This window comes from Pygocentrus nattereri, chromosome 22 (genome assembly GCF_015220715.1).
Source record: "Pygocentrus nattereri isolate fPygNat1 chromosome 22, fPygNat1.pri, whole genome shotgun sequence".
Taxonomy (NCBI): Eukaryota; Metazoa; Chordata; class Actinopteri; order Characiformes; family Serrasalmidae; genus Pygocentrus; species Pygocentrus nattereri.
This window is the reverse complement of record NC_051232.1, coordinates 34403691-34430395: the sequence shown is the minus strand read 5'-3', so window position 1 is coordinate 34430395 and position 26705 is coordinate 34403691. Positions and strand designations below refer to the sequence as shown.

At 46.7% G+C, this 26705-nt stretch overlaps 2 protein-coding genes across 7 annotated transcripts in view; one reads left to right on the top strand and one right to left on the bottom strand.

The window, feature by feature from the left end:
* Nucleotides 1-3536, bottom strand: part of agpat4 (1-acylglycerol-3-phosphate O-acyltransferase 4 (lysophosphatidic acid acyltransferase, delta)) — a 15870-nt gene extending 12334 nt beyond the window's left edge. For all 3 annotated transcript variants that reach the window (XM_037532717.1, XM_017686866.2, XM_017686867.2), the window contains exon 1: nucleotides 3241-3536. The gene's annotated coding sequence lies outside the window, so the exon portion shown is untranslated. The remainder of the gene's footprint in view (nucleotides 1-3240) is intronic.
* Nucleotides 2877-26705, top strand: LOC108414088. Of its 4 annotated transcripts, none has more exons than XM_037532714.1 (17): nucleotides 2877-3034; nucleotides 5628-5823; nucleotides 8462-8704; nucleotides 9189-9309; nucleotides 9872-10485; nucleotides 13828-14659; nucleotides 15342-15510; nucleotides 15620-15780; nucleotides 16661-16846; nucleotides 18937-19022; nucleotides 19825-19887; nucleotides 19999-20090; nucleotides 21934-22013; nucleotides 22204-22292; nucleotides 24735-24877; nucleotides 25391-25493; nucleotides 26358-26705. In XM_037532714.1, exons 2-17 carry the CDS (start codon nucleotides 5657-5659, stop codon nucleotides 26560-26562), a joined length of 3354 nt encoding a protein of 1117 aa, XP_037388611.1. In that variant the 5' UTR covers nucleotides 2877-3034; nucleotides 5628-5656; the 3' UTR covers nucleotides 26563-26705. The 4 variants fall into 4 exon arrangements, with proteins under 4 accessions (XP_037388611.1, XP_037388613.1, XP_037388610.1 ...); XM_037532716.1 differs by lacking the exon at nucleotides 2877-3034 and adding an exon at nucleotides 3775-3799; XM_037532713.1 differs by lacking the exon at nucleotides 2877-3034 and adding an exon at nucleotides 4081-4348.

The window sequence follows — 26705 nt, the reverse complement described above, 5'->3', positions numbered from 1 at the left end:
GAGGACGACAGCAGCGAGATCAGTGGTTGAAAGGTAATTAAACTTTCTTAACTGCCTTTCTGTGTGAACAAAAGTTCCTCTGCCTTTATTTGACCCTCATGAAGCTTCCAGATCAGGACCATCTCAGCAGCAGCAGCAGAGTTGGTGTCTAGCTGGACCAGAGCGTTCAGAGTGAGACGGATGGTCACTCTGACTCTTCTGGAAGCTCTAAATACATCAGCGATGGTGAGCAGGACAGCAGCAGCTCTGCGTCAGTGCCAAACAGTGACCAGGTCAGATATATGAACGTGCCTGTGTTTAATCCAGAAGTACGTTCACATGAATCCCCATAAAGGCGCTCAGAGAAACCATCATCGAGGTGATGTTCCTTCACTGCTGTCAGAACAGAACCTCGGATCTCCATTCGTCGTTTTTCAGTTTTGACCTAATTTGAGAAAACCTGTTGCTCTTTACATTGTGCATAAATTTCATGATGAATGGGCCAAAGGGAACGGCCCAAAACGGCTCGGAAAGACGCCTGGTTCCATTGACTTCCATTAGAAGTACACTATATGTTTCCTTCTTCTGTAAAATGACCATGTTGGAGATGCGAGGTTTTGGTCCGACAGCAGTGATTTATGGCCTGTAATGAAGGCCTGGTGGTGATGGTCGCTGCTGTTTTTAATACCTTCAGCAGAAGAAGTTGAGAGTGTAGGCTGTGCTAAAAGACACAGCTAAGAAGAATCAGCTGTTTGAGCGTCAGACAGCAGAACGATATTTAGCGTTATGATAAATGACCTCACAATACTTCCTTAAAAAGCTGACCAGCTGCGTATTTGATTACAGAGCTTAATTAGTGCTGTTTAATCGGAACCACCGCAGCGCAGGATCTGAAAGGATGAGTACACAAAATATAGCTCAAACAGGCGCGCTTACTTTCTCACAACACGTGGACCCAGCACTGGTCACTCACCCATGACTGAGACTAACAGGGTGGAGACGAGATCAGTCTGAGAAACGCGCTCCGCCGGATGAACCTGCTGACCCACCCTGCATTTTTCATGAACAGTCTAATGACATTTAAGCAGTTAGGATGTAGAGAGGTGACCCCTGGTTCCCATCACCACCACTGTAAAGAACTCTTCACTGAGTTTACACGCCTTTAATAATCTGACAACTGCAGAAAATCAGACCGTCAGTAACCAGTTCACCGAAAACCCCATCAGACCGTCATAACCGCTTCAGCGAGACCGAAAACCCCATCAGACCGTCATAACCGCTTCAGCGAGACCGAAAACCCCATCAGACCGTCATAACCGCTTCAGCGAAAACCCCATCAGACCGTCATAACCGCTTCAGCGAGACCGAAAACCCCATCAGACCGTCATAAGCGCTTCAGCAAGACCGAAAACCCCATCAGACCGTCATAACCGATTCAGCGAGACCGAAAACCCCATCAGACCGTCATAACCGCTTCAGCGAGACCGAAAACCCCATCAGACCGTCATAAGCGCTTCAGCGAGACCGAAAACCCCATCAGACCGTCATAAGCGCTTCAGCGAGACCGAAAACCCCATCAGACCGTCATAACCGCTTCAGCGAGACCGAAAACCCCATCAGACCGTCATAAGCGCTTCAGCGAGACCGAAAACCCCATCAGACCGTCATAAGCGCTTCAGCGAGACCGAAAACCCCATCAGACCGTCATAAGCGCTTCAGCGAGACCGAAAACCCCATCAGACCGTCATAACCGATTCAGCGAGACCGAAAACCCCATCAGACCGTCATAACCGCTTCAGCGAGACCGAAAACCCCATCAGACCGTCATAACCGATTCAGCGAGACCGAAAACCCCATCAGACCGTCATAACCGATTCAGCGAGACCGAAAACCCCATCAGACCGTCATAACCGATTCAGCGAGACCGAAAACCCCATCAGACCGTCATAAGCGCTTCAGCGAGACCGAAAACCCCATCAGACCGTCATAAGCGCTTCAGCGAGACCGAAAACCCCATCAGACCGTCATAACCGATTCAGCGAGACCGAAAACCCCATCAGACCGTCATAACCGCTTCAGCGAGACCGAAAACCCCATCAGACCGTCATAACCGATTCAGCGAGACCGAAAACCCCACCGCCGACTCGGATCAGACCCAAAACCTCACCGCCGACTCGGATCAGACCCAAAACCCCATCGCCGACTCGGATCAGACCCAAAACCCCACCGCCGACTCGGATCAGACCCAAAACCCCATCGTCGACTCGGATCAGACCCAAAACCCCATCGTCGACTCGGATCAGACCCAAAACCCCATCGCCGACTCGGATCAGACCCAAAACCCCACCGCCGACTCGGATCAGACCCAAAACCCCACCGCCGACTCGGATCAGACCCAAAACCCCATCGTCGACTCGGATCAGACCCAAAACCCCATCGTCGACTCGGATCAGACCCAAAACCCCATCGTCGACTCGGATCAGACCCAAAACCCCATCGCCGACTCGGATCAGACCCAAAACCCCATCGTCGACTCGGATCAGACCCAAAACCCCATCGCCGACTCGGATCAGACCCAAAACCCCATCGCTGACTCGGATCAGCCTCTTTATCAGATTTACTGATCAGATTTATAGGCCTTAATGTCTATAAGAGATCAGAGTGTGTGTTTCTTCATAATCAGATCGCCGCAGGAGTCTGATTGATTGATTGATTGATTATGACGGGATTATTAAGAGCATGTGACACTCGCAGTGAATCCGTTCACACCAACCCAGTCGGGATGACTGGATGACTGGATGACTCCAGCTCACAGGGAGCGCGGAGCTGAGGGACGGGAGGATCTCAGGATCACCACATACCGGTCCTACCGGTCTGAGAGCACCTGGCAGAAAACGGCCACGTGGAGAACTCGGTGTCCACACGGGGAGATCACTATCTATTGATCTGTTTCTCTTTCCCACCGAGTCCATTAGGCGTGTGTGTTGGTTCCTGATGGTTCTGTCATGCTCTGGCTTTTTACTGGGATGATATCAGAGAGAGCCGCTCTGAGTCGGTAAGTTTATCTAGAACAGAGAACCACTATGTTAGTGAGAATTCGGTGGCGTTGCCCTTTGAATAAAGAAGCATTGTACGCACATCTTTCGCTTTCTGGGAACACGCCCACTGGGAAAACCCGCAGAAAGGACAGAATCCTGTGTTCACCGCCTGTTTAATGCGCAGCTGGGAATCTGAGAGGGTTTAGGGTTAAAGAGCTCCTACCTCTGTCCGCCTGTCCCTCTGTCCGCCTGTCCCTCTGTCTCTCTGTGTTGCGGAGGAAGAACTGATGAATCACTTCATGATCGGAGCTCGTTTCTGGGGACAGCGCGCTCTGGGACGAGATTCGCAGCTTTTTCCGGGTGTAAACTCCTTAAAGGTCCCAAAACGCTGTAATAAAGGCCGTCCGGCTCTTTAATCTGATCCTTCTGCCCGGCACGCGGCTCTATGGGAGGAATCGGAGGCCACACCCTGAACGTGCGGAGGCTTCACCGTTTCCTTAAAGGGCTAATACCGCCTCTTTCCCGCTCCCCCACACCCCCTCTGCCCCCCACACTGACTGCTTTATTCACTTTTCCGCCCTAAACAGCCCCGCAGACTGTACTTACAGCATCTTCATGCTCACTTTAACATTCACACCGACTGCGCCCTCTACCGGCGGGTCCAAATATCAGCCCTTTGTTCTCCGTCGAACACTTTGTCTAAGCATCTGTCACTGGGGCCACTTGGGGTGGTCTGACGCTAGAGGGCGCCAATCCGGAATGTTTGGGCAAAATCAACGTCTGTACGTGCGTAAATATGTTTCTATAGGTTTACTGGACACAGCATAAAACGTTCTAATCCTCTTGTTATATTTTATGTGTTATCTATGTCCTTTTAGCCAACTAGCACAAAACGGCTGCGCCGCTTTGCGTTGTCGTTGTTGTGTCCCAAATCGCTCCCTACTCCCTAAGTAGTGCGCGGTGCAAGTCATGACGTTTTGTCTTCTACACCCAAATAGTGCCCAGTATGGAGTTATCCACACATGGCTTGATCCCAAATTACTGTTTTTGGTACTGTTTATGTGCAGGATTCCGTACTGTTATTCTCTCGTAGTGCACTATGTAGGGAGTAGGGGGCCGTTTGAGCCTCAGCCCTCGCCGCGCTGCTGTGACCAGGGCGAAGTCTGCAGCCAATCAGAAGCTCCCATCGGTTTGAACGGAGAGCGGTTCGCTGAGGGAAGATGGCGATTGTTTCTGTAGCGGCTCGGTTTTCTGTTTAGTTCCATGAAAACGGCGACAAACCGCGACTTTACTCAACTGCTCAAAGTGCCTCTGAAGGAAACCCGTTTAAGGTGATGTATTGTTTCATGCCGTATGTGTTGAATGAATCGCGTTGGCTAGCTAGGTTGCATAGCCGACTTGTTGTTCGATTTCCCCCGTTCCACCTTAAGAGGTACAGCAATTACGTTCTGACGGCTCTGGCTCGCCTCAGTAACAGCTGCGCCGTTTAAGGTGGAACGGGGAAATTCGAACAACAAGCTGGCGAATGAAGTAAGATGGCTTTTAACTGTAGTTTATTAGCAGTCTGCAACTCTCTGGCGCTTTACTGCAAACACAAACGCTCATTTCGAGCCAGTCGTGGCTTTTAACCTCAGAAACCTCGTTAGCTCGCTAAGCTAACGTTAGCCGCGGTAGTTCACCGTTAGTTAGCTCGCATTAGCACAGTTCGCTAGTTTAGCAGGTCTGCTGCTGTTTTCCCGAGATAACACTTCATCCAGCGGGCGGGTGGGTAGCGCTGTCGCCTCACAGCAAGGAGGGCCTGTGGGGAGTCTGCATGTTCTCTCCAGCACCCCCCGCGACCCTGAGGGAGAGGCGGCTTAGAGTGGATGCACCGAATTACCTTCCGGTCAAATGCTGTCAAAGGGGATCTCCACCCATTTCCCTAAAATTCCCCCGTAACTCGGTGCGTGAGGTGTAAACAGAGATCCAGAGACGTTTGGAGTGAAATGTCTTTACAGTGGTGGTGATGGGAACCAGGCGTCGCCATGACTACAACACAGATATAGACACTTTATTTACCATCCAGAACCACCAGCGAACCTACACGAGTCTTCTGAGCTTATCTGGAATGTTGATGATGGAAAACAGTGGAAAATCTGGAATAATGAGTTTTCTTTGGGGACTATTTTGCCGCACAGCGCCCTGCATGTCTCCCTCCACCATGAATGGAGTTGAAGTTCTCTAAGCTATAATAAAACAGCGTCTCAGTCATCAGGCAGTGAATTCAGAACCAGTTCATGTAGGAACTTTGTAGGAGCTTTTAGAGGGACGTCTGGTTCCCATCACCACCACTGTGAGGAGCTTTTAGAGGGACATCTGGTTCCCATCACCACCACTGTGAGGAGCTTTTAGAGGGTCATCTGGTTCCCATCACCACCACTGTGAGGAGCTTTTAGAGGGGGACGTCTGGTTCCCATCACCACCACTGTTTACATCTTGACAGCTGAGAGTTTTTTGAGCAGTTGGAGGAAATAAAGTGCGTGCAAGTTGAAATGTGTCATGCTGGCCAGGGTGAAGAGCTGGAGATGGTGGTTGAATTTTGGTATGAACTGTTTTCTCGCTGTCTTTCAGACTAACCTGACGGAGGAAGAGGAGCCAAGATGAGCACGTTTGGTTGTAACAGACCCGTGTATCTGAAGACGTACGGCCGACAAATGCGCAAGGTGGATCTGTGGTTCTCACCTGACCTGAGGAAGAAAGCCTTCTCCTTCTCCAGCACACCCTCGTCTGACCCGTCCATCTCCGAGACCTCGCGTCCCGAAACACGGTAGAGTGCCTCTCTCTACTAAACCGACGTTGCGTCTGCCGTCTGTTCTGAATAAACCTGTTTAATGAAACCGCTTAGTAACGGCGGGACCAGCACTGCTCCTCTCGGCCCGCAGGCCTGCACGGGCTGCCTGCGTCCTTCAGAGCCCCCTGTAAGACTTTAAATCTCTTAGTGCTTTAGCACCCGGGTTCGTCTCTGAGTGCTGATGGATGATCGTCCACTGCTGCTTCTCCATATTCAGCACAGGCTTGTAAAGTGGAGAGGTTCTGTCTTTACGCACCAAAGACCAGGAGCCCGTCACTGATCATCGTCCGTCAGGCTCCTTCTGTCAGTGTCCTTTAAAAGACGGATGAAGTCATATTTCTTTGCTTTATTATTTAGAGTTTTTTGTTTCCTTTGTTTTCTGTTAGTATTTGTATTGATCATTTTTGTGCTTTTTAATTGTGATTATTAATATGTCTCCTTTTTCTGCTGTTTATTATGTCCTGTCTTTGATTTTCTTTCTTCCCTTCTTCCTCTGTTGTATGTACTTTGCATTGTGAAGCACGTTGAGCTGCGTTTTTAATGTGTGAAAGATGCCGTATAAATAATATTAATAATAATGATTAATATCACAGTTAATATCACAGAACGATGAGAACATCATTCCTGACAGCGTGTCCAGGTCAGCCTCTTAACCAGGATAAACACTCAGAATTCCCAAAAGGCAGTACGTCTCGGTTCCACTGTTTGTCTGCAGTGTAGCTGCAGTTTAAATAATTTTTGCCCCAAAAGTCGAACAGAAGGTTCAAATGGGCTTCGTTTAGCAGGGATTTTAGATATTTAATCACAAACGTCTTCAGCATTTCAAGCAAAGCAGAGAAACAGAATGACTTTAACCGCTTATTGACCAGGGTGTGTTTTGGTTTGTCCATCAGAATTTCCGTGGCTGATTCTTCAGTAACAGCATGAAATACATTTATTATATATATTTATTTGTTTTGTTTTGTTTTTTTGTAAAAGTTTCCCTCAAACTAACAGAACACATGTTTTAGGATCTACACATCACTATGCACTCACATGCCACTTTATTAGGTACCCCTTGCTAGTAAAAGGCTGGACCCCCTTTTTCCTTCAGAACTGTCTTAATTCTTCATGTCAGACTTTCAACAAGGTGTTGGAAACGTTCCTCAGAGATTCTGGTTGGTTATTTGAGTTCCTGTTGTCTTTCTATCATCTGGAACCAGTCTGCCCATTCTCCTCTGACCTCTCACACCAACAAGGCATTTTCGTCCACACAACTGACCGCTCACTGGATATTTCCTCTTTTTCGGACCGTTCTCTGTGAACCCTAGAGATGGTTGAGTGTGAAAATCCCAGCAGATCAGCGGTTTCTGAAATACTCAGACCAGCCCGTCTGGCACCAACAACCACGCCACGTTCAAAGCCCCTTAAATCCCCTTTCTTCCCCGTTCTGATGCTCGGTCTGCACTTCAGCAAGTTGTCCTGACCACCTCTACAGGCCTAAATGCAGTGAGCTGCGGCCGTGTGATTGGCTGATTGGCTATTTGTGTTAACAAGCAACTGAATACCTAATAAAGTGACCAGTGAGTGTACACTTACAATTCACTGCTGAAAGCCAAAAATCTGCGCCGCTCTTTGTGTTGTTCTCTAAAAGTGATGTTTCCAGAGCAGATCACTGAAGAGACGCCGTCTGTTTATAGTTTAGAGCCCAGATTTGGGGAAAAACGGGTCGACTTTCAGTAGAAAACAAAGTTCAGCTTCTTTTATTATAAGGGTTTAAAATGACGTCACCGTCTATTAGACTGGAGAGAAGAGCTACAGCCTCACACGACGCCCAGCTTCTGAATGGAGCTTATGGAGTATGAACGTTATGGAGAACATGACCGAGTTCATGACCGGTTTGGGACCACCGGCGCTCCCAGAAAGATTAAAAGGTTGAATAAACAAACGGAAAAATAAATCAGAAAACAAAAGTAATGAAGGCAGTTAATGTGATGTTATTATTATTATTAATATTAATATTTGGAGAAACCGTGTAAACTGTTTACACAGAAAGACTCCAAATAGAAGAAACAAAAGAATCTAATAAGTTGTAAAAGATATTAACACACATAAGATTATTAAATAAATATTTTAAATATCTGAGTAATTCTTTTCATTTGGAGCATCGCGTTTCACAGCATGCGCACTTGACTGGGTTCTGTGTGGATCGAACCGCTATAAGCTCTTTACAGCGCTGGCAGTCGTTGGCGCGGTGGGGTAGAGTCTCCAGAGCCTGCGTGCTCATTCTTCATCAGAGAGTAAAGTCCAAACTGCTGCAGGAAACCATGTCAGTGTTTTTGTTTCTGAACCAGGCGGTGAATAAAATAATTGATTTTATTGATGATTTATTTCTGTGGGAGGCAAAACGCTGTTAGTCTTGAACCTCACTGTTTCATGGCCAACACACTGTAGCTACTTAAAATCGCTGGCGCGTGTCTCATTCGTGAGATGTTCTCGCGTTACTGAGCTGATAGTCTGAAACGCTGCCTGCCCCAGCACCACTTCCCCGGTGAAGCTCGGGTCCTTCGTGAGCGCGGCTGGGTGTGTTGGGGCAGGGAATGTCTTCTGTTAACTCAGCTTCTTCGCTCCGTAGGAATAAAGTGAGCTCCGTACACGTGAAGCCTACAGTCCCTAAACAGCCACCAGGCGCACACGGAGCCCAAGCCAGCCGGAGAAAACCAGCCCCTCAGCACACAGTGAGAGTGAAGAAGAGGAGGAACAAGAAGCAGCAGCAGGTCCTCAGCAGCAGTGAGAACGAGGATGAGTGCTGTATCATGAAGAAGAAGCGCTCGGAGGCCTGTAGCCCAGGCGTCCCCGATGCGGCGGAGAGCAGAGAGTAAGTGAAGGCTTGCACAGGCTGTTTAAGTGAACTGGGCGCTGTAATAGTGATGAATTATATCTCTGCGTTTAGAAAATCTCGTCTAAAAGGCCAAATAAACGCATTCCCCCCGTTTCTGTTTTAGAGGGTCGCTGATTGGTGCTGCGGGAGCTCACAGGCAGCTGGTGCTGTTAGAGAGGGGAGAAAGCCGGAGGCTTCTATCTCCTAGTTGGCAGCACCTGGTTAGCCGTTGTTTAGTGATACTTCACCGCTACTGAGTGATCTTCTGCACTCATACCTGCAGCTCAACTCTAGTTTGGTTAAGTTGATACAGCTGGAGCTTCGTTATCTAACCGATGGCTATTGTCACTAGTATTACTTATAAAAAAGCACTTTCAGGTCAAAATCCTTCAAATTTACACGTCCTTTGACGAGATGCAAGCCAGAGAAAAGAAATACTCCACCCGTCTCTCTGCCTGACGTCTGTGTGTTGTTTTTTTAGTAGGAAGAGAGAATCATCTGCTCCACTACCTCTGGGCCGATTCGTCACCCGCCGCAGGAGAGCGCCGCCCATCCAACCCGAGAAGCTCAAGAGAAGCGCGTATACGGACTCAAATGACCTGGTTTGTCGAGTTTTTACATTTTTTTTTTGCACATGCGCTACAGAGAACACACTTCAGTTGTTTATCACAAATACACAGTAAATCAGTAAATAAACAGTAATTGTGTGCAGGAGTGTGTTCTCAGTAGAGAAAGGGTGCCAATACTTTTGTAGATGGACACTGGACAGGTCATCGTGATATACGTTTGAAAAAAAAAAAAAGATAGAAAAGAAACGGCTGACCTCTTCATCTGATAAAAGCTTTGATACTCAGTGGCAGCACTAATCCACTCGTACCAGCGCAACACTCACCACTAACACACCCCACCACGTCAGTGTTACTGCAGTGCTGAGAATGACCCACCACCCAAACAGTACCTGCACTGTGAGGGTCCATGGGGGTCCTGACCACTGAAGAACAGGGTAACAGAGCATCAGAGAAACAGATGGACTACAGTCTGTAACTGTAGAACTACAGAGTGCAGCTATACGGTCAGTGGAGCTGATAAAGTGGACAGTGAGTGTAGAAACATGGAGGTGGTCAGTGTCATATCTGATGGGTGTATTTTCTGTTTCCCTCTCAGTGTGCAGTTCTTGACGGCTCTCTAAGTTCACTGGAGGACTTCGTTTCTCACGTCCCTTCGTTTCCCCGGTGTGTCACCCGGCGGAAGAGGCCCCCTGTCCCGGAGGAGTTTTGTCCAGAGAATTCCGGTCGTAAGCGTTCAGCCTCTGTCCTCGGCAGCAGTCACGCCCGGTCCTGCTCGGTTTTACGCGAAGTCTCGTTGAACACCAGTGAGGAGCCGCAGATGTCCTGTAAGCTTCCTCTGCTGAGTAGCACCCCGTCCCTGGTCTCCAGGCGAAACCTGCGCTACCTGGAGCCCTCGGTCAGCGAGATCTCCTCCTTCAGCTGTGACGAGCTGGACAAGCCCCCTGCAGGAAACCCCAGCACCAGTGAGCTGATGAAACCACGACGGCTCACGCGCTCGAGCTGTGCTCAGGAGATGAAGACGGAGGAGCGTGCAGAAGGTGCTCCCCTGCAGACAAACCGGCGTGGACAGAGGACAGGGCACCCGGTGGGAGAGAAGAACGGAGAGTCTGAGCGGGAAGACATGGCCTGTGAGGACGATCAGACGAGTGCCAGTGTCATATTTGTTTCTGCTCAGACTCACCTGGACACTGAATTGGAGCTGAGAGAGAGGTGAGCCGCTGGAGGAGGAAGTGTTGACGGTTTGTCAGATTTTTACACACACACTGCTGTTCAGTTTAAAGGCTCGGATTAGTGTTTTCATCAGTAGGAACATCATTTTGAACCCAGTTTGGTCTAATATGCTCGTCCTTGCATCAGGCTCGCATCATCCAGACCGTTTAGTGTGAGGTGGTCAGGACGGTCAGCTTAAGTCAGTCTTTCTCGTCTTGATGTTGCGACTGAATCATCAGTGTTTAATATCATAAGTTTGAATTCTTGGCTCATGCAAAGAGTGAAGTGCAAGCAGGTGAGCATGGTAGACAGTGAGAGAGAGACTGTGAGAGAGAGACAGACAGACAGACAGACAGACAGACAGAGAGCGAGAATCTACATCTAAGAGCCTGAAATCTCTGTAAGAATCCAAATCTGCTCCACTTTAATAAAATAATCCTATAACCCCAATTCCAGTGAAGTTGGGACGTTGTGTAAATCATAAATAAAAACAGAATACGATGATCTGCAAATCCTTTTCAACCCATATTCAGTTGAATCCACTACAAAGACGAGATATTTAACGTTCAAACGGATAAACTTTATTGTTTTTTGCAAATATTCACTCATTTTGAATTTGATGCCTGCAACACGTTCCAGAGAAGTTGGGACAGGGGCGTGTTTCCCACTGAGTTACATCACCTTTCCTTTAACACTCAATAAGCGTTTGGGAACTGAGGACACGGATTGTTGGAGCTTTGTAGGTGGAATTCTTTCCCATTCCTGCTTGATGTCCAGCTTCAGCTGCTCAGCAGTCCGGGGGTCTCCGCTGTCGTATTTTGAGCTTCATAATGCGCCACACATTTTCAATGGGAGACGGTCTGGACTGCAGGCAGGTCAGTCTAGTACCCGCACTCTTTTACTACGAAGCCACGCTGTTGGAACACGTGCAGAATGTGGCTCGGCATCGTCTTGCTGAAATAAGCAGGACGTCCCTGAAAAAGACGCTGCTTGGATGGCAGCAGATGTTGCTCCAAAACCTGTATGGACCTTTCAGCATTAATGGGGCCTTCACAGATGTGCAGGTTACCCCTGCCATGGGCACTAACACCCCCCCACACCATCAGAGATGCTGGCTTTTGAACTTTGCGCTGAAAACAATCCAGACAGTCCTTTTCCTCTTTGGCCCGGAGGACACGACGTCCATGATTTCCAGAAACAGTGTGAAATTTGGACGCGTCAGACCACAGGACACTTTTCCACTCTGCGTCAGTCCATCTCAGATGAGCTCGGCCCAGAGAAGCCGGCGGCGTTTCTGGGTGGTGTTGATATCTGGCTTCGCTTTGCATGGCAGAGTTTTAACTTGTAGATGGAGCGACGAACTGAGTTCACTGACAGTGGTTTTCCGAAGTGTTCCTGAGCCCATGTGGGAATATCCGTTACAGAATGATGTGGGTTTTTAATGCAGCGCCGCCTGAGGGGTCGAAGGTCACGGGCGTTCAGTGTTGGTTTTCTGCCTCGCCGCTTACCTGCAGAGATTTCTCCAGATTCTCTGAATCTTCTGATGATATTATGGACTGTAGATGATGAAATCCCTAAATTTCTGCAGTTGCACGTTGAGAAACGTTGATCTTAAACTGTTGGACTATTTGCTCACGCAGTTGTTCACTAAGTGGTGAACCTCGCCCGTCCTTGCTTGTGAACGACTGAGCCTTTCAGGGACGCTCCCTTTATACCCAATCATGACATTCACCTGTTTCCAATTAACCTGTTCACCTGTGGAATGTTCCAAACAGGTGTTTTTACAGCATTCCTCAACTTTCCCAGTGTTTTGTTGCCCCTATCCCAACTTCTTTGGAGCGTGTTGCAGGCATCAAATTCAAAATGAGTGAATATTTGCAAAAAACAAAGTTTATCAGTTTGAACATTAAATATCTCGTCTTTGTAGTGGATTCAACTGAATATGGGTTGAAAAGGATTTGCAGATCATCGTATTCAGTTTATATTTGTTTTACACAACGTCCCAACTTCACTGGAATTGGGGTTGTATTAAGTTAAAATGTAAATCGGCTGCTTTAATATTCCCGGTGCTCGGAGTGTAACAGGAATGTAAGGAAATGTGCAGAGGACTTTAGGAACGGCTTGATTGAAGTATCATCAGTGTTTTTCCCCTTCTGTTCTTTCTGTTACGCGGTTTTGTTTGTGTGTTTGTGGTTTAGCTCATAGCGCCCAGTCGGCAGGCCAGATGGCTGCGCTGTGTCTGTGGAAACAGCATCTGCACGTTTTACTGATTAATCAGTGTAATTCTGGGTGATGATCTGCCAGAGTGAACTGGGCTGAGCCCCAGATCTCCACACACCCAGCCAGCGTATCTTCCCATCTGTGTCGCTACGGCGAGGAAGGAAAAGTGTTTGTGCTTGTAAATTTCCACCAGGTGCATGATGGGAAATAATCTCAAGACTCCCAGTCTTTGCAAAATCCTAAAATGTATTTATTTTTTCTTGAAAGTGACTGACCGTCTGCGATGGCTATGGTGGGATGTGATTGGACTGATGTATCACGCATGATGTCGTGGGCCTGATCAGAGGCCCTGTAAGAGACAGACAGACGTCAAGGTTTTCAGATGATGCTGTATGAATATTAAGTGCGGCGTGGGCTGTTTGTTACAGACTCCTAGTGTCAGTGTTCTCTCCTTTAAAGGGGCTCTCAACCAACTTTTCATCATTTCTGCATGGATAAGTGGTAAAGATGTAGACAGAGCGGTTCTCTGTTCTAGATAACTGTTCCTTACCGAGACAGAACCGTTCCCAGTGGTGGTGATGGGAACCAGACGTCCCTCTAAAAGCTCCTCACAGTGGTGGTGATGGGAACCAGACGTCCCTCTAAAAGCTCCTACAGAAAGTTCCTACATGAACTGGTTCTGAATTCACTGCCTGATGACTGAGACGCTGTTTTATGAGAGTTTAGAGAACTTCAACTCCATTCATGGTGGAGGGAGACATGCAGGGCGCTGTGCGGCAAAATAGTCCCTAAAGAAAACTCATTATTCCAGATTTTCCACTGTTTTCCATCATCAACATTCCATATAAGCTCAGAAGACCCGTGTAGGTTCTCCGGTGGTTCTGGATAGTAGATAAATGTTATGTTGAAGACATTGTCACTCCTGGTTCTCATCACTGCCTTAGATTATTTCCCATTAAACCACTCTGAATGACTTTGTTTACACTTCAACCACTAAATACATACAGAAATTTAGAAAAACTCCCCTCAATATTACTGAGAGTTCAATAAAACTTGATCTGGGACAGAAGTCAGTAAAATGAGTGCCTGTTATACTTTGTTTTTCGCTTTGTTGCCATGCAGGTGTCGCTCGGTTAGTGCAGTCGTCCTGCTGGAGGAGGTGGACGTGACGGACGTCTTATCCAGGCAAAGCCTTAGCAGGAACCCAGAAGAACAGGACGCGTACCCGCCCAGTTTGGAGACAGAGCTCTCGACATCAGCCAGCAGAGCAGAAACAGGCAACAGCAACCAAACCTACGACGTCTCTGACCGCGTCCTGTCCAATGTCTACCTCAGACCCCTCCGCATCTCCACGTCTGCTTCATCTTCCTCCTCTCTGTCTGTTCCTCCTCTGTCCTCTCCTCCTGCTCATGAGTCTGGTGATTTAGCTCAGGTGCTGATTGATCATCTTAAGGTGGAGTGCTTGTCCTCTTGTCTCACCGTCTCCCTCCAGCCTCTGGACCACAGCCTCCTCCCCAGGTTCCAGCGAGCACCTCCGGAGACTCAGGCGGCCTCTCCTCCTTCTCCTCCTCCTCCGGAGACCAAAAGTGATGACCAGGTCATGATGAGTGATGAAGTCATGAAGAGCCACTCGGGGAATGCTGAAGAAGAGGAGTCGTTTGGGCGCGAGGGGCAGACGGCAGGGGTGGTTAGATGTCTGTCCAACTTATTTGGACCTCCTATTTCCCCTGCCCCCGTCGTGGCTCCTAGTAAAGTGCGCACACAGGTGGCGCCGAAAGAGCGCAACGGCGCTGGGATGGGCCGGAGAGCGTGCGTGAGTGGCCTGAGCGTCAGCCGCTGGTCGAAGAGAGATATAGGAGAGAGGAACAAAAGCCAAAGGAAGAATGAGACCAGGACAAGAACAAAACCTGGAGACTGCTCTCTGAACTACCTGCTGCCTGCAGGGATGAAGGAGGTAATGTGCTTTTACCACGACTGCGTTTTCAGGACTGATGGAGGTGTAACGGCTCAGCCTTTTCAGTCCTTGGTTTCTGGCCCACGAGTCAGTCTGTACAGTCTCTCTCTAGTCTGAGCGCCTTCACAACAAAAAGACGAGAAACTCTGACAAACGGACGTTAAGCTTGTGATGCTCTCCGTTTTAGAAATCTGTTAGGATCTTAAAAGTGGGCCCAGCCTTACCCAGCTCTGCACAAAGGCCTGCTTTTCTTCACGCATCTTTGGCAGCACGTTAGCAGTGGAATATTATACTGCGCCTCGGGCACGTTTACCCGACATCGGAGGCCCTCGTTTTTTTAACATGGCACATAAACAGTACTGGAAGGCTGAAACTAAAACTCTGGATGTTGGTTAATTAACTTTACATGGTGAATCTATTTATCTGTTATTGCTCAGGGTTAGAGGAGAGTTTGGAACCGAAATAAATAAATAAATAAATAACAGTCGCAGTTCGTCACGAGCACTGTGAGCCAAACTATAAGCCGTGGCATCAGTTCAGAACTGTTACACCACTAATGTTGAGTAGTTCTGTTATTAGTCTCACTCAGTTATCTTATTAATCTTGTTAATCTTGTTTACCTGTGTGTGTGTGTGTGTGTGTGTGTGTGTGTGTGTGTGTGTGTCTTTGCCTTTCCACCCAGGACTCTGCGTGCAGCAGGTTAAACGGAGGTGTCGGTCTGTCTGTGACCCCCATCAGAGTGGAACAGCTGAACCTCTCCTCCATTCTGGCCAACTTCTCTCCAGACATGCTCACAACTCACAACTGGGGGCGATTCAAAGCTGCGCTGTCTGTCCACAAAAAGAAGACAGGTGAACAACACGCTCTAGATTTCTCCTGGAGCTGCTGGAAAGCCAAACACTTTGAATCTGAAGCTGATCTGATGTTGTACGTCTGCCTGGGTGTGTTTTTTTGTTACAGCGTTCCCGACCCCGCAGCGGCTCGCTCTGTCCAATCTGATGACTCCGGGTGGGATGGACGCCAGTCTGAGCTTGTTTAGAAGCCCACGGGACGGGTACACCCCAACGTCTAGACTCGCTCCCTCTCAGCTGCTCTGCTCCACCACGACGGACGCCTCTGTGGTCAGCACAAAGCTTCACTGTTCACCCTGTTTATTTAAAGCGAGGGGAAACGAGTGTTTAGATTTAGATGCTTCTGTTTTTATTGTTTAACGTGCATCCAGTGCGCATGTCCTCTTAGAACTTACTCACACAACGACTTTTGACACACGTGATTAGGACGGTTAGAAAGAAGCCAGAGCTCAGAAAGAGCTGCAGAACAAGAGTTCCACAGAGAACAGTAGAACCACAGTGAACTACATCACAGTCATCTACGCTCCGACACCCCTCTAAACACTAAACAAGAACAGAGGTGCATCTAAAATTGGCGCACAAGCACTTGATCAAATCAGAGCTCTCTTGGGGCCGACAACGTGATGATGTTCTTGCGTTATTGTGATAAACTGCCATATTTTTTCTGAGCGTGTTGTGGAGATCGTCAGAGCTTGATGAACACTGACTGCATGCGTCATTACAGAGTGAGCACAGTTGGGCCTGGTTAACTGGATTTAGTGCAGTGCAGTTAAACATCAATAGAAAATCAGTGTAGTTTTAGGTTAATTGTAGTTTTTTTTTTTTAGTATTTATGCCACAGGTTCTGTTTTGTCTGTTTGTACTTATTAAACCTCAGAACCTTTGCTACTGGAACTGTTCAGGTCGCTGAAGGAAGCATGAATGGGGTGATTTACTGGGTCTGAAAACTCGTTTCCCCTCACAGGACTTTTCTCTTCTACTTCTATCTATTCTGTCATTTCTGTGAATCGTGTGTGTGTGTGTGTGTGTGTGTGTGTGTGTGTGTGTGTGTGTGTGTGTGTGTGTGTGTGTGTGTGTGTGTATATATATATATATAAACCTTTTTTTTTGATAACCGTCATCACTAATCCTTGTTCTGTGTTGATGACAGGCCCCTGATGGTGACGATATCAGTGATGCTGAGAAGGTGTATCATGAGTGTCAGCAGGATGGCCCCGTCTCGTTTGAAGACTGCATTCCTCCAGAGCAAATGAAACGCTGCTCCAAGATCGGAGAGGGCACGTTCGGAGAGGTGTTCTCCACAGTCAACGGCTCCGGTCAGACCGTGGCTCTTAAAGTATGTTAGCAAATCGAAATCAGTTTACTGCTTCTTTAAAGGGTTTTAGTGCTCAATGATGATGTTATTGATCTCTCATAGAGGAGAATAATAAATCAATAAGCCCGTTGAGGCCGTGCGTCACAGGGATTTTATCAGTGGAAGGGTGATGAGAACAACGTGGAGTAAAACCACCTTCCCTGTGATAAAATCACTGTGATGTACAGCTTCAAGGGGCTTATTGCTTTTATAAAACAGCAGCCAACATCAAATATGATAATGTTTTGTCTGGGGAAAAAAGTTAATAGTTATAATTATTAATAATAATAATAATAATAATAGACATAAGTGATCTTCCAAGAAATGTAGTTCCTTTAGCCTATGGTATCATTGAAAAGCAACCATGGACTGAATGAGGAGAACGCTCAGTCACCCATGACTGTATATTGTGGCCGTTTCATGAACTTCTGAACTTTGTCGTATAATAATGAACATATAATATCACAGCACTGTTTACTGCAGAAACCTTCGCTTTATAAGTACTTGTGGCCACCAGATCACCACCACAGGCGCCTTTAGCTCCAATCCAGAGTCTCAAACGCCTCCCTGCTCCCTACATAGTGACTGTGTGGGAGTTTAAACGCTGGATCCTGCAGCTCAACAGAGCAAAACAGCCAAGAGGCTGTCGTTTGGGACTCGGACGCATCCAGACTCCACACACAGCCACTGTTTGGCTGTAGAGGCTGGAATGTCTAAACTTCCCTAGAGCACTATTTAGGGAGTATGCAGCCGTTAAAGTCTGGTTTTGACCCACTTTCTGACTGAAACACCTGAAGTGAAACCTTTGAAGCGTGTAAGCCGTTTAAGTGACATTCTTTAGTCTTAAATTGGAGTTTTACAGTGAATAATTTAGAAAGTGCTTTAATTCAAGCCTGTGATATTAATGATAGATGATAATCATGTTTGCGCTCTATTAGCCTGTTAACTGGCTGACCAGCCTGGGTCCAGTTAAGAACGGAAGCCTTAACCTCGCTGTTTAAACAGAACCGGGTTCTTACTCCATCGGTGCGCTTGGTGCTCCATTTGAGCAGCAGTGCAGTCGGTTCATTAACAGCGCACGGGCGCTTCGTGCCGTCGTGCAGTGATGCAGAGTTCAGTTGTTGTGAGACGGTCGGAGTGAGTACATCGCAGATTTCACAACACCTTCAAACGCAGCTCAGCCAATCAGGTTTGACTGGAACGTCCAGAAATGACCCTCTGAATAATCAAGGCTTCTGTAGCACATCTAGCTGATTTATCTAGAATACAACTCGACACACTTTCAGATTATGCTCGTGAAGCACAGTTGCAGTGACTAGTGGTGTCCAGCCCTGGACTCCTGGAGAGTGTAGGTCCATCCTCCGTCTGCCAGACCTGCTCCAGACCTTCTTCAGATGTCTTTGATTGGCTGGATCAGATGCATTAGTTTTAGATAAGGCGGGGGGGCGTATGCTGTTAGACGCAGGCTGGGGGTGGGTGATCTCTGCTCTAGATGGCTGAACTTTGCACTTTAGTTACATGAATTTTACTGCAGGAAAATAGAGGAAAAATAAATGTTTTATCTGGTTCTTCCAGGGCTGATGAGGGTAAGATTAAGTGACCCTTATTAGTCCCACAATGGGGAAATTCCACCTCCGCATTTAAACCATCCGTGAAGTGAAACACCACATACACACTAGTGAGCGCACACACACACACACTAGGGGGCAGTGAGCACACTTGCCCGGAGCGGCGGGCAGCCCTATCCGCAGCGCCCGGGGAGCAGTTGGGAGTTAGGTGTCTTGCTCAAGGACACCTCAGTCATGGACTGTCGGCTCTGGGGATCGAACCGGCGACCTTCCGGTCACGAGGCTGGTTCCCTGACCTCCAGCCCACGACTGCCCAAAATACATTTTAGCAGAGTTGGTAACATTAAACTCAGTCACGTAACATTGCAAACCCCTTAGGTGGTGGGCAGAGCTGTATGATTACCATTATAATTGATTTCATTTCAGTTCGGCTTTCATGGGTTGTTGATTTCCGGCGTATTGGTTTAGCACTGTAAGTGATGTTTGTTCTCTTTGATGTTTCAGATCATTCCAGTAGAAGGCTCTCAGAAAGTCAACGGGGAGCCGCAAAAAACCTTTGGTGAAATTCTTCATGAAATCATCATTTCAAAGTATGATTTTCACTTTCATCATTTTCTGCTTCAGCCCAAACTTTGTTACCTTGACTTGTACAGCGGTGGATAAAGTATAATATCTGAAACTGCTGGAATTTATCCATTTAATTCAAAACAGGAATCTGCAAGATGAAATAAGACTTTTATGGTTTAACTTTGTTTCTGTTTGTTTTTTACTGTGTTGTGTATGTAAACGTACTGTACTGTGCCACAGCTCTAGGCTGCTGATGCTGACGTTGAAAGCTATTTAATTAGACTGTACGCGTTTATTTTTTCCCCACAATATAATAAAACGACAATATAATAATAAACTAAAATAACATTAGTTCAGTGTTTTTATTTAAACATTTCCAAACCTGTGCTTGGATGGAGGCACAATATTATTTGTAGTCTTCATCTGGTATTTGGGTGCTTCAGCGTGTTAAAAGGCACCGATGACGGATTTTAATAAGTCTATGCGATGGTGGAAGCGTCCAGGAGAACCTGCCACCAAACTTGGTTCGTCAAACTAGTTCAAAAGATGTCAGCTACTTGTTTATGTGTATTTACACACATTCTAATAATAAATAGATTTATTACACTCACTGTCAGGATACAGGGATTGCAGTGTAGTTGTGCTTTTAAAGCCATTTCTCATCATTAGATTACAGCTCTGCGCATGTGAGTTATAGATATAATTATGCTCTCATTCTAAATGCTGTACAGCTTTCTCAGGTGTTTCAGGCTCGCCTTTAGTCCAGTCCAGTGGACTCATCTTGAACGGTCTCAAATATGCAGATTTTTTACTTTTTCCCCACAGAGAGCTGAGCAGCCTGGACTCAAACGAGAACAACAGAACGAGTGGCTTCATTGGGCTCAACAAGTAAGATCTTAACCTTCTCTCTCTCTCAGTGTCCATCAAATGAGCTTGAAGCAGTGAAGAAATGTTTTATTTTACTAATTGTGTGCGGTGCTGATGATGCTGTTGTTTCAGTCTTCACTGTGTGCGGGGGTGTTATCCCAGCGCTCTGCTCAAAGCCTGGGACAAATTTGACCAAGAGAAGGAGTCTGAGAACGACAGGCCTGGTAAAACCACACACACACACACACACACAATAGGGTGTTCAGTAGCCCAGGTGGTCATGACCTCATGATAAGAATACACACCTGGAGATGACCCGAAGCTTGAGTAAAATATTCCTCCAGTAAAAGTAGAAGTTCCTCCTTTAGACCTCCACTTGAGTAAAAGTACTAAAGTATTTCCCTTCAAATGTACTTAAGTATCAAAAGTAAAAGTACTAAAAGAGTAATTAACTTAATGCAACTTAGTTCCAAGTTTAAGTTGAATAAAAACTGGCTTTAAACTCAGGATCACAGATGAGCTCCTTTACTATGTTGATCTGTAGGCGTCTGTTCATAAACATAAACCAGCCCAAACTCATTTACTATAAAATGAAATGGTGTTTGTAGAAATTCAGAAAAAAGCCGCGTCAGTCTCGACTGCATATGTGGACATATTTCTATATTGAGCTCTATTTACACGAAAAATAAAAATAAAATACAATTTATAAAAACGCATCTAAAAGGAAGAGATTCTGCTTTCAGAGATCCAGAATTTCTTAAAACTGTAAAACACACCTAAAAGGAAAAACCTTCATTCTTAAAAAATCCAGAATCTCCAAAACAAAGCAGAATGAATTCATAAAGGACGTCTAAACAGAAACATTGTAAGATTCTTCTTAAGAAAGCCGGAATTACCTCAAAGAAAATCAGGGTCTCGCTTTATTTCAATTCAGTTCACCACAGTCCCTGGAGATCATCTGTCCCTGGAGATCATCTGCAGATGCTCACGTTGTTAACAAACTATCTGTTGAATCTTAGATTGTAAACAGTGGTGAGGTTGGAGTTAGGATTTGGGTGGAGGTTAAGCTTAGGGTTAGGATTTGGACCAGGGTGAGGGCTGGGGTTAGGTTTTGGCTGGAGGTTAAGCTTGGGGTTAGGATTTGGACCAGGGTGAGGGCTGGGGTTAGGTTTTGGCTGGAGGTTAAGGTTGGGGTTAGGATTTGGACCAGGGTGAGGGCTGGGGTTAGGTTTTGGGTGGAGGTTAAGGTTGGGGTTAGGATTTGGACCAGGGTGAGGGCTGGGGTTAGGTTTTGGCTGGAGGTTAAGGTTGGGGTTAGGATTTGGACCAGGGTGAGGGCTGGGTGGAGGTTAAGGTTGGTGTTGGAGCAGGTTTAAAGAAAATTCTGGTTGATATTTAGTTGAATGTAAGTTGAGAGTAAATGAAGTATCTATAAAGCATCTGAAGTGGATGATCCACATGAGCAATCAAGCGTGTTGCCAAAAAGAATTTATTGAAAAACAGAAACGTCTTTAAATTCTTTTTAAAAAGAGATGAAGGTCCAGATTTTCTTAGGGACTCAGCACGCTGGTTCCATCATTGTGGACCCAGTACAATAAAAGCTCGCTCACCCACGGAGAGGAGAACTTTGAACATGGAAGCACCAGCAGATGTGAGGGTCCAGGCCAAAGCAGACCTGTAGCAGAGTCTGAGGACGTTGAAGACCCTGTGAAGATCCTGGGGCTCGGCCATGTGGTCCTGAACGCGTAATCATGGCAGCGAGGCTCGGATAACGTCTCGTACGCAGCACACAGGTGAAAAGTGTCCAAATCGCACCGGAAAGTTGACTGTTGTACCTGTGAACGCTGGACCTCAGTAAGGTGCAGCCGTTTTCACTGCCCTGCAGCAGTGTGACCTTTTCCAGGTGAGGATTCCTGTTGTGGGATCAACCACGATCGGACTGTGCTGACCCCTCTCACACTGAGAAGCAATGTGTACTTATATGTTATATATTGAGCGTGTGTGTGTGTGTGCGTGCGTGTGTGTGTCATTTTGCAGCTACATATTAATGAGAATTTCTGTGTCCAGACTTCTTCGGTCAGGAGCAGCTCTTTGTGATCCTGGAGTTCGAGTTTGGAGGGAGTGATCTGGAGAACATGAAAGGAAAGGTATATAAACAGTGCAGTTCTGTACTGTAGCTTCAGGACTGAGTCTGAATCACAGCTTGTGTGTTTACGGTTGTGTGTGTGTGTGTGTGTGTGTGTGTGTGTGTGTGTGTGTGTGTGTGTGTGTGTGTGTGTGTGTGTGTGTGTGTGTGTGTGTGTGTGTGTGTGTGTGTGTGTGTGTGTGTGTGTGTAGCTGTCCTCCATGGCCCAGGCCAGAAGTGTTCTACACCAGGTGACTGCTGCGCTGGCTGTAGCTGAACAGGCTCTGTGCTTTGAACACAGGTAATGTAACACACACAGAGAAGCGTGCCCCCTAAAACAGGGTCTCAGACACACGTTCACACCTCACGCTGCTTATTAGAGCCATGTTTACTAAGTCTGTCCTGAAATAGTCAAATCCAGCACCTCTGATCAAACGACACGTTCTGCTGATGTTCTAAGTGAAGTAACTCGTCCTCTGCAGAGAACACACTCGAATATGAATATGAATTTTACTGCACAGCTTCTATTTACTTGCTGAGTTTGATGCACTGGAAACAAAATAAAAGAAGTTGTTAAATTCAGTAAATAAACAGTAATTGTGCAGTGAAATGTGCAGAAGTGTGTCTGTAGATAATCAAATGAAAACTCATTAAAGTCTTGGATACAGTACAGTGTGATGGAGGTGGCGGGGAAGTTGATTCGTAGATGTATCGTGATGCGGACGATTCTGAATTGGTTCACAAATGTCGTGATGATTTTCTAAATCTTAACTGATAAACCTGACAAAACACAAAAGGCGGTACTTGAAAGTGCGGAAGCGCAGCGCCTGGACAGTCTGTGACGTGCACAAGATGGATGAGTGAGAAGTCTGACCGGCACCTTCTGCCTTAAAACTGTCGTGTGAAACCGGCGAGACGGAGAACAAGAGACCAGAGAAACCCACAAATGTGGGAATGTACTCTGTTAAAAATTATAATGATCATGATATAATTTTATTTTACTGTCGTTTGTGTAATTTGGTCCTCTCCTTCATAACAAGCATAAAAATTGGTAGCAGTCCTGGCGAATCAGTAGCTCAGTTCCAGTCTGGCACCTCAGGTGTCAGAACTGCTGCACCATATGATTCGGCTTCATATCACTGAAGAATTAGGGGGGGTGATAATAAATAACTGCCCCCCTCTTTGAAGGCGTCTGATCCCTAAATGTAACTAAAGCCCAGCAGTGAGGAGCTGAACTTTCCCCTCCTCTGCTGTCCCTGCAGACGGGCAGGGTCGCCTACAGAGCGGCGCTAGTAGCTGTTAATGAAGTGATTCTCTTTTATTAGAGGGGCTCATTTCAAAGGAAGAGCTCAACCACTGCCCTGTAGCTCAGGAACAAGGGGGAATGAGACGCTCGAAAACAAGGGGTAAAAATGAGAAATGGTGTCGGGTCATGAAGTTGAAGGGCAAATTGTGTCGCACTAAACCAGGCGCCTTTAATTAAAATTCAGTAAGGTCCAGTTAGAGAACAGCAGAGGTCCGAACGTCATAAGGTCTAACTTGCATTATGACTCTGTGCCATATTGTGTAACTGAAGTAAGAATATCAACATCTTATGCAGTGAACAACTGAGTGTCAGATCAAATAAAGTGCAGTTCAGTCGCATTTCAGCAACATTTACTGTCAGTTTTCTCTTAAGAGCACATGTGAAATAATTTGGCTCATTTTCTCCTCTGACTGCTGTTTCTCTGCTCGCCCCTCCCCTGTGAGGGCGTCACTCACTCGAGTCTCAGTGCACCTCGTAATGCTCAGATCTGATTGGCTGAGTAGTGTCACCTGTGATATGTACAGTGCTGTTTGATGGGTCTCTGCTACCATAATGACTAGAAATGTTACGCAGATTAAAATGGGACCACCAATTCTCCACAGTTTATCGGTTATAGGTCCAGGTCTGCATAGGACAGCATCTGTTTCTGAGCTTGGACCGCGGTCCACCTATTGGTGACCTCTGCACTAAGCTACAGTATTTTGGAAATGGTGAACATGATTGCCTTGATCTCTTGGTTAGTGTTAAAAAATAATGAGCATACAGCAAAGTAGGGAGATTCACCCTTTCACACTGCACATCAGAACCATCCCACAACTCTCCAGAGTTACTGTGATCTCACAGAGCAGGTGCTGTTTGGGTGGTGGGTCACTCTCAGCACTGCAGTAACACTGACGTGGTGGTGGTGTGTTAGTGTGTGTTGTGCTGGTCTGAGTGGATCAGACACAGCAGTGCTGCTGGAGTTTTTAAACCCCTCAGTGTCGCTGCTTGGCTGAGAACCCAAAATATCCAGCCAGCAGCGTCCTGTGGGCAGCGTCCTGTGGGCAGCGTCCTGTGGGCAGCGTCCTGCGACCACTGATGAAGAACTAGAGGATGACCAGCACAAACTGTGCAGCAGCAGATGAGCTGTCGTCTCTGACTTTACATCTACAAGGTGGACCGACAAGGTAGGAGTGTCTAATAGAGTGGACAGTGAGTGGACACAGTGTTTAAAAACTCCAGCAGCACTGCTGTGTCTGATCCACTCGCACCAGCACAACACACGCTTACACACCACCACCACGTCAGTGTTACTGCAGTGCTGAGATCCAGCACCCAGACCCAGTTGTGCAGCTGGGCGTGGTGTAAAGATGAACGTGCAGTGGTGCTGAGGAGGCTGGAGGGTATGTGTTGTGTTGCGTGTATGATGAATACGCTGCGTTCCCTGTGTCTCTGCAGGGACCTGCACTGGGGGAACATCCTGGTGAAAACCACTAAGGAGAAGCACAACCACTTCATCCTGAACGGCTCAGTTTACTCAGTGCAGACACGAGGAGTTCATGTCAACATCATCGATTACTCGCTGTCCCGGCTGGAGATCGGTGTGTTTCTGACTCCTGCATCTCTCACAGTCTCTCTCTCTGTCTCTCTCTCTCTCTCTCTCTCTCTCTCTCTCTCTCTCTCTCTCTCTCTCTCTCTCTCTGTCTGTCTGTCTGTTTCTCTCTCTCTCTCTCTCTCTCTCTCTCTCTCTCTCTCTCTCTCTCTCTCTCTCTCTCTCTCTCTCTCTCTCTCTCTCTCTCTCTCTCTCTGTCTCTCTCTCTCTCTCTCTCTCTCTCTCTCTGCATCTGTCCTCTCTCTCTCTGTCTGTCTGTCTGTCTCTCTCTCTCTCTCTCTCTCTCTCTGCATCTGTCCTCTCTCTCTCTGTCTGTCTGTCTCTCTCTCTCTCTCTCTCTCTCTCTCTCTCTCTCTCTCTCTCTCTCTCTCTCTCTCCATCTGTCCTCTCTCTCTGTCTGTCTGTCTCTCTCTCCTCTTCACATGTATCAGCCTCTCTTACCGTTACTGTCAAGCTAATTCAGCGTGGGAAAGCTTACAGATCTGATCTTTATCGCCCCCAGATGGACTGACGGTGTCGTGTGACATAGCGAATGATGAGGAGCTGTTCATGGGTCAGGGAGACTATCAGTTCGAGATCTACCGTCTGATGAAGAAGGAGAACAAGTAGGTTTCAGGACCCCAACATTCCCAGAGTAAACAGGATCAGTGTGGCAGGGAGGACGCTCTTCACAGCATCCCAGCAGTTTTTCTGCACCAGATGTTGTAAATTCTGATTTCATGGTTCCTTATCCCACAATCGAGGCCATATTTAGTCCTCTTTACCTGGATGCAGTGTTTGAAGTATTAGATAAAAATCGTAAGGTCAGTCACAGTCACTACATCAATCACCTGACCTCAGTTATTTGAGCTGATCGCAGTTATTGTGATCGTCACAGTTGTTTTCCAGAGTTATCATATGTTTACATCTCAGCAGACAGAACCAGCTGCGTTGTCGTCCGTCGGCTTGAGGTAAAGACATATAAACAAAAGAAATTAGAAAACTCTTTTATTGAGACTCATCATGGATCTTATGAAAGTAAAGATTCTAACCTCTGACCCACCTTTAGAGGGCAGCAGTGAGCCATGTTTATTTCTGTTGCCCTGCTAAATATTGAGTGCTAGCAAGGAAGTGAGCTAATTGGCTAATTTGGGCTTGTACTGTAACAGTCTTTTTTTCAGAAAAGATGTGTAAATTAATCGTTAGCTTACCTTTCATTACTGTGACCGACTGAATCGCTGCAGTTTTTAAATGCTGCACTGGTGTCAGAATATCATTCTGCATATTGTGTTTCACGAAGGTTTCTTTATGGTATGGTATTGTTGCCACGTCGCTTTCTTTTCTGCCCTGATGGGGAAAAAACGGCAGCTTTTTACTAATAAGCTCATTCTAAGCAGAGTCTGAGCGTCTTCGTCCTAAATGTCTAAAAAGCCCTTTACTTTCATTTTACTGTGATTTCTGATTTTGAGTCTCTTCTCTCTTTCTGTCAGTAACTGCTGGGGGGAGTATAATCCTCACTCCAACGTCCTTTGGCTGCACTATCTGGTGGACAAGCTTTTGACGATGAAGTACAAGACCAAAGTGCAGAGCAGCCAGCAGAAGGCGCTAAAGAGCAGCCTCAGGTCCTTCCAGTCAGAGATCCTGAGCTACGGCTCAGCCACAGAGGCTCTCCTGCGCTGTAGGCTGTTTCAGTGAACACAGACTGTGAGCACGTCGGGCTCGTTTTAATCTGTACAGTCAGACCTGTAATTTTACTGTAAATCCTTTTGTAAACTTCAGTTATAATGCATTGTGGGAAAAAAATAAAGAAATAAAAAGCAGGAGAATAAATGAAACTA

Coding starts and splice junctions, on each gene's coding strand:
- LOC108414088 (XM_037532714.1), top strand. CDS start 5,657: ATGAGCACGTTTGGTTGTAACAGACCCGTGTATCTGAAGACGTACGGC. Junction 5,824..8,461: donor ACCTCGCGTCCCGAAACACG/GTAGAGTGCCTC, acceptor TTCGCTCCGTAG/GAATAAAGTGAGCTCCGTAC. Junction 14,660..15,341: donor TGCCTGCAGGGATGAAGGAG/GTAATGTGCTTT, acceptor CTTTCCACCCAG/GACTCTGCGTGCAGCAGGTT.